Raw genomic sequence first — 11,041 nt, forward strand, 5'->3', positions numbered from 1 at the left:
AGCCCTGGCCAGGAGCAGCTATGTGGGGGAGGAAGGCGGCTGGGGGGCTGCAGGAGGCGGGTCAGTAGCCTGGCTGGCACCTCGCACTCAGGGCTGGTGCTGCACAGACAGTCTCTGTCTGCATTGAGGTCTGTTTTCCAGCAACTCTCAGATTTAGTCCCCCCGGGAGCTGGCTCTGTGCTGGCTGTGGTCTGGGGGCCGTGGGGAGGGCAGGAGAGCTGGGAACGCCGCACAGCAGAGCAGGCCTGAATTCCGGTTTGGGTGCCCAGACCCCTGCCCGTGCCATGGCAGTAGGGCAGAGAAGGGACCCAGGGCAGGGAGAGACCTCAGTAAACAAATACACTCTGGGCCCCGGGAGCTCCGACTCCAAAGAGCCTGGAGGGGGCTGGGACGCCCACGCCCAACTCTTCCGGCTGGGCCAGATACACTGCAAAGCCCAGTGCCCCCAGGCCTCCGCGACCCCCTTCCTGCCCAGGGCCAGGCACGCAGACCGTGGCTGCTAGAGGGGGAGGCAGCAAGCTGTCGCTGGGGGGCAGCCTGGCTTCCTGGCTGGGCAGGTGACGGGCGAGTGCTCATCTCCCAGTCTGTGCGGGGCGAGCAGCGATTCCTTTCCCCTCTGGGCGCCCCCCTGTCTGAGCCGTGCCTGGGCAGCCGTGTCCGGGGTCGCCCCACAAGGGCTGTGAGAGAAGCACACGGCAGCCGCTCTCAAGTGCCACCTTCCTTCCCATCACTGTTCCGCCTGCAGCAGGATGAGAGAAGCCACCCGATGCACCAGCCCTTCCTGCCTCGGCCACGACGCCCACTGGGCACTGCTTCCCGCAGCCCCAGCCTGGCTAGGACAGGCCCTCCCTGGCAGCGGTGATCCCCACGGGGCCACACCTCATTGCCTGGGCATGGCCTCTCCCAAGCTTCAGCCTAAACATTCCCTTCCCTCTTGCCACCCCCTCAGAAAACCCCACAAGGAGGGTGATGCCACGAGCAGGCGTAAGCCAGAGATGCAGAGATCATGATACCGCGGAGTCAAAAGGCAGAGACTTTATTTATGAGATGGGGAGTTAACCTGTGGAACTCACTGCTACCAGATATCCTCCGTATTAAAATACAACCAATCCCAGATATTTATGTGAATAACGAGATCCACCATAGGCTCAGATAGTTGACAGCCCCATTGCCGGACCCAGTGTTTCTGCTTCGCTCCCCACGCAGTGACATTAACCCTTCGGACGCTGCAAGTGAGTGTCCCCTGTCCTCCCACCCTTGCATCCCTTGGCCTGGCAGGCTGGGGAATGCCTGTGCCTGGTGGGATTGGCAGTCGCAGTGGAAGCTCCTCTGGTCTTGGTCCCATCTCTGCTCCCTGCCGGGGAGGCCGTGCTACACGATGAGGCCGGCGCTCAGGGCTCCCAGCGCCAGCAGCAGGATGATGAGGTGGTAGGACAGCAACGAGGCCAGGGACCGGTCTGGTGGGGAATCTAAACAAGAGCGATGGGGTCAGGTCCTGTCGGCGGCGACCGGCGATGCCGGGGGGTAGCTGCACCACTAGAGCATGGCTGGGGCAGGGGCTGGGATACCCGGGGACCTTCTCCCCCATTCCATATGGGGCAAGAGGGCTGGGTCTGGGCAGGGCAGGGCCGTGCCGGCCTCGCTGCCGGCGTCTCCTCTGGGGAGTCGCAGTCCGTTCTGCCCAGGAGCTCGGTGCCTGACGACTCTGACCCGGAGCAGAATGAGGAGAGTGGGAAGTGATGGGGCCCCTTGGTCCCCCCAGTCTGAGCCCCTGCTCTGCCTGTCAGCAGCTGAACTCCTCCCTGGGCCCTGCCCCGCTGATGTTCCAGACCCTTCCCCTGAGCTCTCCCCCGGGTAGGGACCTTCTCAGAGCAAAGCCCAGCTCTCCCCGTGCCCGGCAGCGCTTACCCGGGGGGTTACCTGGACACAGGTCCTTCGGGGAGATCATCCTGGAGCTGTTACTGGCGGGGTGCCGGGCTGTGCAGATGACGGCCGGGAGAGCCTCGAAAGGTCTCCGAGAGACGCGCAGAGTGGCTCTGGTGGATACGACCACGCCGCTGTCCTTTTGAGTCCAGCTGTAGGCCACCTGTCCCCCTCTCTCCCCGGCCACGCAGCGCATGGTGTAGTGACAGGTTCCATTGTCACAGGTCACCGAGTCACAGACAATCGTTGTCGCCGGCACTTGCTCTGCGAGGGGGAAGGGGGGAGAGAAACGGGATAAAATCCCTGGCGCAGCTTCCTAGCAGCTGCCTGGAACTGCAGGAGGAAGCCGAGGGCAGGAGCCTCTGCCCCAGCCCAGCATGGTTGGAGCAGGGGTGGGTGGAGCATCTGCCCCTAGATGGCTGGTCAAACATTGGTCAAATACTGTCAAAAACACCGTAAAGCACCGACGTATTAGAACAGGAACACCGGTAACAAAATACGGCCGTGGGCTCCAGTCCGCTTAGCCTTAGCGACTTCTGTTTAATCGCCCCCCCAAAAAGTTACTGACCAGGGATGGTGGGTGAACTCCCACTTCAGGGAGGCTAGCATGACAGCCCCACCTCTTCCAACTGAGCACCCCCGCTCCCCGCAGCCAGAGCCCCAAGCATGCCCCCCCCACCCCAGCGGCCAGAGCCCGGAGCCTCCCCCCCCCGTGGCTGGAGGAGCCACAGGCCACCCCAACCCCTGGACACTGGCTGGAGCTCAGCCCCCGCCAGCTTGGGGTGAAGCACAGGTGGGGCCAGGGCCTGGGTTAGGGGAGGCTTAGCCTGCCCAGGTCTTCAGTACCACGGGGATTGAACTTTAGTTCCGTTATTTGAACTCAGAAAAGGGCAAATCCCAATGAACCGAAGTTGTAAGAAAAGGAAAGACGAATGATTCCTGGTCCCTTTTCTAGCAATGTTCTGTTACCTCTTCACTGTGAACGTGAGTCGAGACCGAACAGTTACAAAAGCAAAGACAAATGAAATGAAGCAGCAATAAAAGAAAAAGAAAGAACAAAATCATTTTTAATGGCACGTAAGCTAGGCGGGCAGCTGGCCAGCTCTTCGAGCAGCTCGCTTGGCAGTCTCTTATTTTTCTTTATCTGTTTTGTGTAGATCCTAGCCGTCATCCCCGTCAGCGAATTCATCAGTGTGTCCTCCTTCCTCTTCCTTGGATGAACATTGGGTCAGTTCTTCATCTGCCATTTTCTTTTCTCATCTTACCCAGCAGGGGAGACTTTCCGTCACTTTCTGGATTTTCAGTGCAGGATCCCCAAACCGGCCAACGGAGCCATTTAAAGTGTTACAGGCATTTCTGCCGCTGTAGCTAGATTGCAAGGCGGACGCTGCTTTGATTTAAGTGCGGGGATTGCACTCCGCACTGTTTTACGGCTGGCCGGGCTGCCGCTTGTGCCATAACTTGCAACCGCCATCCGAACGGTTTGTTCGCTGGTTTAGCCTTTAAAATTCGCATGGGACGCTCTGAGGTCACAAGCAGAAATGGAATCACCGTTGCAGACGTCTTGGAAGCATGGATCTAGAAGGTAGACAATAGGGAGTGTGTCTCACGGGGTTCACGCCACTCATGGCTGGGGCGCCTCCTTGTGGCTCACCAGGGGATTCGCTCACGGCTGGGGCGCCTCCTTGTGGCTCACCGGGGGATTCGCTCACGGCTGGGGCGCCTCCCTGTGGCTCACCGGGGGATTCGCTCACGGCTGGGGCGCCTCCCTGTGGCTCACCGGGGGATTCGCTCACCGCTGGTTTGCCGCCGCCGCTTGCGGTTTCTTGGCTCCCTTGCCCCAGTCGCGCACTTGGTGGCTTCTCTCCTGCTCCGCGAGCTCCAGCGCTTCCTCTTTGTGGCTTGGCCCTCAGGCCAGGCTGCTGCAGTTTCCTCCCTTCACGGGGATCAGAGTCTCGCTAAATAAACAGCCTCAGGAAGTCTTCAAAATCCACTGCCCTGCCCCTGTTACCCTCCCCGCGGGCCAGGCCCTCCCTCCCTCTACACCGGCTCCCTACAGTCACCAGCTCAGGTCCAGGTGGCCTGGTGTTTGCTGCTCCCTTCTCTCAACCCGGAGAGTGACTGTGACTCTCCCCCTGGCCCCGCCCGGCCCTTTCTGCTGCTTTCCTCTCCCTGGTTTTATACCAGCCCAGCCGGGCTTCAGGCTCAATTCGGGCTGTCTATCTAGCCCACACCTTACCCAGGTGCAGCCCATCCTGTCAGGTAGCCCCTCCTGAGCCCTTTTACTCCTTGAGCGGCGGTGCAGGGTGAACACCCCGTCAGTGCGGGAGTGATCCCTTAGTTTTTCCGTGATACCGTCCCTTTTCCTTCCTCGCGTCCGCTCTTGTAAGTGGACTGTGTTCCCTGCTCTCATGAGGACGTGTTTGAACGTTCAGGAACCCGTGCTGGGCATCAGACGACGCAGCAGTGTCGTTTCCCACGTTCTGAATGGACTAAACGCCGGGTTCAAGCAGTGAACTGAATGTTGAGATTCACGTTCGATGGCACAGTGGGTTATCCGCACTCGGCCACCCCTTGTCCGCCAGCCGCGGCTGCACCTTGGAAGATCTTTGAGACGGTTGGTAGAAGATGCCCAGCGAGTACCATGAGACGTTCTCGGTGTGGCTCTGCTAACGATGCTGAAAAAAGGCTGCTGGGTCTTGTTTGGTTTTGAACACCAGGACAATGCTCTTCCCTTTTGGCCCGTGTGGAGAGAAAGCTGTCAGATCTTCAGCTTCCCCGGTGAGAAGCTGCCATGTCCGGGCAGCACGGCCAGACCACCGAGGGCGTGAATGCTCGTTTGTCGTCAAAGCCCAGGCAGCCTCCATGTGAGCCGCGGAGTTGGTCCCAACACCAGACCATTCCCGGGACCCGGTTCGTTGACAATATTTTTTAACAGTCCGCAGTCTCCTGGCCTGGTGAGCAATGGACCAGACGGCGTGGCAATGCTCAGCTGCACGCGGGAATGAGTAAAGCTCCGGCTGTGGCGTCATTACCGTGATGTCATGCGACTATTGCTCCATCCGTCTGACACTAGAGACACATGAGGGGCTTGCGCAAGATGAACCCCGAGGGCTGGGGTCACAAAGGAACGTAGGGACGCTGGGAGCCGCCGCGCCTGACTCTGAGGGGCCTGGGACGCCACTGAGATTCACAAGCCTGAGTCTGGCGCCCGGGTGTCCCGTGCGATGAATGGGGACAGACAGGTACAAAGACATTCGCACTGGGCAGGGAGCCCCCAGGCTAGTCAATGGGAGATGCTGGGGGGATGGGGCATCCTCCCCCTTTGCTGCCTGTCTTTGCTGGGAACTCTCTCTTGGGCGCGGGCTGCCGAGGCCTCCCCTTGTACCGTGTAGCCCCGTGGTGAGGGTCCTCCCCTGGGTGGGAGAAGGGGTTTGAACAGGGAGCTGCCACCTCGCTGGTGAGCGATATAACTACCGGGTTCTGGGATAGCCTGGTGGGGGGCTCTTTGGATCTCTGATTAATGAGTGGCTGGAGCAGGGGATCGGATCCTGGGGCTCCCTGCTCCGGGGGGAGCTCTCTACCCACCGGCTATGGAGCTGTTCTCGTGCCGGTTCTCTTTGCGGCCCCATGACTCTGCACTGGCCCAGCCGCAGGGACGCTCCAGACCCTTCCCTTGATATCTCCCCGGGGGGCAGCAGCTTTCTCAGAGTGGGAGGTGGGGCAGGGGATTCCTGGGGTGACGCGGCCCCTTTAAGTGCAAAAGTGTTGGAGACCAGAGTGGTGTCATTGAAATAGTGGTGGGGTGAGTGCCGAGGCGGGGACCCGATGCCAGCTCTCTCCAGTGTTTCCCTGCGGAGGGCATTACCTGCGCAGAAGTCCTTCGGGGAGACCGTCCTCCTGGAGCTGTTCCCGTCGGGGGCACGTGCCGTGCAGGTGACGTCCTCCCGAGCTGCCTGGTGCCGCTGAGGGATGTGCACGATGGAGCCCGTGGACAGAACGCTGCTGGGGGCGTTACTCCAGCTGTAGGTCACGTTCTCCCTTCCATCCCTGACGGCGCAGCGCAGGGTGTAGATACAGGCGTCATCCTCACAGGCCACTGAGTCACAGGCGATGGTGGGTGGCAGTTGTCCCTCTGTGTGGGGGGAGAGAAACACAGAACAGGCTGAAATCCCTGCAGCAACTTACCAGCTGCTGCCTGGATTTGCTGGGGGAGCAGCGTGCAGGGAGCCCGCTGCATCTTCGCAGCACGCTTGGAGCAGGGGCAGGGGGACATGAAGGTAATGGCACAGCTGGGAGGGAGAGGACAAAGGAGGGATCATTTGGCGAGGTGCAGGGGGGCCTAGCTTGGGGATCGGTTGGGGGTTTGAGCTGGTTGAAATTTTCCAATGAACATCTTTTCCATCTGAACATTTGGTTTAGTCAAAACTGCCATTTTTGGGGGGGGAAGTTGATGCCAAGAAAAATGTTCAGTTTTCTGAAGCAGGTGTTCAAAGCCAAACCCCAAACATTGCATTTCAAACGGACTTTCCCCTCCTCCCATTGGAGTCCACCGTAATTGGCAAGGTCGTTGTGGAAACCGATCAGCATTTCGACACCTCGTGTTTCAGAGGGAGCGAAAATGTCAAAATGTTTAATTTCCTGATGGGGATCTTTTGCAACTTTTCATGCCACACATTTTTGTTTGTTTGTTATTGACAGATTTCTACTTCACATCCCGATCTGGGACAAAAGCAGATGTCGAAATGGCCCCGTGCAAGGGAAACGTTGTTCCTGACTAACTCCCTTAGGGTGACCAGCGCTGGAGTTGTGGGATGGGGGATGGGGCAAGCAGAGCAGGAAGTGGAGCCCTGGTGGGGTGGGGGAAAACCTCAATTCCAAGAGGAGTTTGGGTTTCTGATGGGCCAGGGCCGTGTGGGGCAGGGGCCAGGATGGGGGAAGGAAGCGGCAGCAGAGCACGAGAGGGAAAGGGCTGCAGAAGACGGAGGAGCAGGGAGACAGGGCTGGTGAGCAGCAGAAGAGACAAGCACGAGGTGGAGGAAGAGGAGTTGTTTGCCAGCGGCTGTGAGTTTCCTGAGCAGGGTGGGATCCAGGCTCCCTCAGGGATCCCCCTGCCCCAGCACTTACTGGACACGTGCAGCGTGAATTCTCTGTAGGCGAATTGCTCTTTGTCTGTGCTGAATTCGACGGTGTAGCTGCCCGTGTCCTCCATCCTCAGGTCGGTGATCTGAAGCGAGTAGCTCTCATCAGAGAATCGCAGGCGTCCCTCGTAGGATGGGTTAAACACCAGGACGCGGGGAGGTTTCCCTGCGGTGACGGTGACTAGACTCCTTGTGTTTACCGACCAGGCCCCGTTTTTAAATTTCTGTGCTGCTGAGATCCTCAGGGGGAAAGTGACCGATCCTCCCAGAATCCCGGTCAGCTCCGTCTCGTCTGCGGCTGCTCTGGAGTACTCTGGTGCACGGGAGGGAAGAACAGGGAATAGATCTACCATGGATGCACCAGGCCAGTTCCCTCCCCGGTCCCCGTTCATGCTCCCACAGGAACCGGGGGAGTCACAGATTACAGGAGTGGGAGAAACTGTTTCCCCTGGATCTGGGCTCAAAACCCACAGATTGCAGATCTGGATGTCAAATGTCCCATGGCCAGGCAGCCTTCCCCCCCTGGGGCATTGGTTTGGATATTACAGAGCGAAGGGCCATTTGTGAGGTTGAGAGCCGGATCTGGCTTTGGAACACATCTCCTCTTGGGGGACAGAGATCTGGTAGCAGTAGGGGGTTCTTACCCCTGCATGGGGAGCAGCCTCTAGATAAAAGACCCTCAAAAGGGACAAAGACCCTCACTGGGCTAGAGCGGGAGATGCTTTTCCAGGGGTTTTATCCACGAAGCCATGGAAGCTGATGATCCTATTACAGCCCATTGAACAGCTGAACAAATCTGTCTGTCTATCTCCATGCCCACCCATCTCTTCCCCCCGCCCCCCGCCCCGGTGCTGGGGAATGGTGGGTCGTGCCGTAACCACTATAGCAGAGGGAATACCTGCTGCCACAGAAATAGTCTTGCCAGTATCTCCACCTAGCAAATTATCTGCCAGGCGCGTTAGCAGCCGGGCCCTGCTGGTGCCAGGGGGAACCTCAAAGGGCAACTTCAAACCCCTTAGGGCAGCAGGTCTCCTGGGAGAGGCAAGTACCAGCCCTGGTAACTGCCTCCCAGGCCGGAAGTAGCCAACGTGGCATTTCTGTTGGTATTGCCACATCCCCACTAGCGGTTCAGGGGCTGGGAAGCAGACGAGCGACGAAATGCAGGCTGAGATCCTGGGCCTCATTCTCCATCGCGCTGCGTCTTGCGTAACCACTTCCCCCAGGGCAAAGCCAGTGTGAAATGCCCCTGGTGTGATCCGGGAGCATTTTACATGCAGGGCCGCGGAGGATCGGGCCCGACCAGGGGGTCTTGGAAAAATCTTCTTGGTGTGCATGAGACGGATCGACCCAAAGGGTCAGGTCGGTCCCGCCCGCTCCGTGGCTCACGCTGGGCCGGGCCCAGCTGTCGTACAGGCGCAAGGAGGGGCCGTTTCATCTCAGCCTCGTGACTGTCATCGGGGAATCGCCCCCTCCCCACCCCAAGCCCCTCTCCTCTCCCCTCCCACTCCTGAGCCGGGCTCTCGTTCGCTCCCTCTCCAGCGGTCTGGGTAGTCTGAGGGCCCTGCTGTGGTTCTGTGTGCAGGTCACGCTCCCAGTGTGGCTGGGCCCCGGCAGTCCCTGTGCAGGGGGTGGGGAGCAGGGGCAGGAAGCACTAATCCGTGCGGACCCCCCCCGAGCAGCTGCCGGGAGCTGCTAGGGAAGCAGTAATAACCCTGCCCCGCTACCCCTAGGGACCAGCGCTCAGAGCATCCCCTGCTGCAACACGGCCACCTCGCAGGAGTCCCCCTCCCTCCCTCCTCTCAGCCTCCAGCCCCACAACCTGACCCCTCCTTTTCCCTTCCCCAAGTCCTCCTGTCTCTCTGCCCCAGAGGTCCCCCCACAACTCTCTATGCTTTGCCCTGCCATTATGCAGAGCGTCCCTCCCAGCGTCATCCCTCTGCCCCCTGCTGCGGGGAGATGGTCCCCCAAGACCACAGGGGCACTCTCAGGCCTGGCCAGACCCCTCCCTCGCCCCCCCCTCCAGGCTTTTCGGGGTCTGTGTAGCTTCCCACGGGTCTTGCCCCCAGCTGCTGGAGAGGAGGGGACCCTGCAGGGTCAGGTGAGCTGGGAGTGCAGGGCTATTCCTGCCCCGGGCTCTATCTCTGTTCAGCTCTGCTGATGCCCTGCAATCCCAACATGCAGCCCCCCCCTTCCCGCCCTGGAGTCCCCCTCCCTCCCTCAGCTCTGCTGATGCCCCTCAATCCTGACATGCAGCCCTGAGCCCCCCCACATTCCAGCCCTGGACTCCCCTTCCCTCCTTCAGATCTGCTGATGCCCCTCAGTCCCGACATGCAGCCCCCACACCCCCCCGGTTATTTCAGCCCTGGCTGAGTAGCTGTTTGCAGGGCTGGATTAACTCTACATGGAAAAGAAGGCAAATGGATTGAATCAAACCCTAGACTCCCAGTTGCCCAAGGCGCGGGGTTTGTGGCTGACCCGCGGTCACTGTTTCCTGCACTCTAATTCAGACAGATCACTCACCTCCAAGCTGTAAGAGCAGAAGAAGCAAAAGAAAAGAAGGTCGAAGAAGAGCCCCCTCCATCCTGACAGCGTAGGGCAGCGGGCGTCGGAGATCCTCACCAAATGGAGCCAGAGCCTGGAGCGGTTCGGATGTGGACGTCTGGCTGGCAGGGCGATCCTGGCTACCCTCTGTGGCTGAGGATGGACTGCAAAGAAACGAATCGCCCTGCGGCTCTGCAATTTCTCCACTGGGAGATGGGATTTGGCAAGACCAGACCCCACTGGCCGTGATGTGACTCAGCTCTTGGGGTAAGTCACCCAATGAGCTCAAAGCAGCCAAGTTCCCTAAACCCCACAGGGTGTGTCACTCTGCGCGCAGGGCTACACTCAGCCAGGGTCCTCTAATTGCTCAGGGGCGGCGGGTGGGTCTAAAACGGACACAGCTCCTGCGTTATTGGATGGTTCTGTCTATTGCACCGGAGAGTCTGTCACGCTAGGAATTCACAGTTACCCTGGGGCCCCTTGACACGACAGTAGCATATACCTCGATAGCATTCATCACCATGTATTTTTTGACAGGTTTCCATGAGAAAAAGCTTGGAAGAATAGAGTGAGAGAGCTTAAAGATTAAAAAAAGAATGCTTGGGTAAGGTTTAGAGGAAAAAAAGGAAAGAAAGGTTGTTTGGTGAGGTTGAGTAAGGAGAGATGATTTTAAAGGCCTAGTTTGGCATGTTATTAAAGAATAGAGAACTTAAAGAAAAATAAAGATTTTTGTTTTTAAAGGGTTAGTTTGAAAGAAAAGAGGCAAGTTATTAAAGAGAAGAGAGATTTTTGGTGAGGTTTAATAAGGAGAGGTGTTTTTAAAGGACTAGTTTGGTATGTTATTAAAGAATAAAACAATTTGAGATAAATGTAAAAGGTGTATTAAATATAAGAGTAGGTTAATAAAAAGCATTTAAAAAGAGTTAAATAAAAGAGAAACATAAAGGAAACTGTTTAGTAAGCACATGGTAAAAATATAAAGGTCGGTTTAAGAAAGAAACATTTAAACTATTAAATATAAGGACAAGTGAAGAAAAGAGCATTTAAAAAGAGTTAAATAAAAGAGAAACATATAAAGAGAGGTTAAAAGAGAGAACAGAGCAAGAAAAGGGAAAAGAAAGCCCCTTGGCAAAGGGCAAAGCTAGACAGCCCGTGGTTGAGTCAGAGAGAGAGATCTTACCCTTCCAAGTGTTTCTGCGGAAAGAGGCAACTTCCCAGGTACACAGCCCCTCAGGCTTGTTACCACCGCCTTTGGGTCGGCCCAATCAGATGTGGTTCTATAGCAGTGTCATACAATTCATTTTCCTGAACCAATCCTGTAGTCCCAAGGTTTTTAAACAAGAGCCACTTCCCCCCCCCAACTGCCTTAATCTTATATAAAAAAACGAACCCCAAGCATTTTCCCCGCCATGTAGCCCATTTACCTAGGGGCTTTA

The 11,041-nt window shown here is 57.6% G+C and overlaps 1 protein-coding gene across 2 annotated transcripts; it reads right to left on the minus strand.

The window, feature by feature from the left end:
• Nucleotides 1-1,020: 1,020 nt before the first annotated feature.
• Nucleotides 1,021-10,804, minus strand: LOC112110530 (SLAM family member 5-like). 2 transcript variants are annotated; one of them, XM_026647104.2, is made up of 6 exons: nt 10,786-10,804; nt 9,585-9,769; nt 7,051-7,377; nt 5,792-6,058; nt 1,909-2,187; nt 1,021-1,469 (listed from the first exon to the last, which is right to left on the minus strand). In XM_026647104.2, the coding sequence occupies exons 2-6, from the start codon at nt 9,643-9,645 to the stop codon at nt 1,372-1,374; spliced, it is 1,032 nt and encodes a 343-aa protein (XP_026502889.1). In that variant the 5' UTR covers nt 9,646-9,769; nt 10,786-10,804; the 3' UTR covers nt 1,021-1,371. The 2 variants fall into 2 exon arrangements, with proteins under 2 accessions (XP_026502889.1, XP_026502890.1); XM_026647105.1 differs by lacking the exon at nt 10,786-10,804 and having other exon boundaries at nt 1,921-2,187; nt 9,585-9,801.
• Nucleotides 10,805-11,041: the final 237 nt, after the last annotated feature.

Source organism: Terrapene carolina, unplaced genomic scaffold (assembly GCF_002925995.2).
Source record: "Terrapene carolina triunguis isolate 2854851 unplaced genomic scaffold, T_m_triunguis-2.0 Scaffold51201, whole genome shotgun sequence".
Taxonomy (NCBI): Eukaryota; Metazoa; Chordata; order Testudines; family Emydidae; genus Terrapene; species Terrapene triunguis.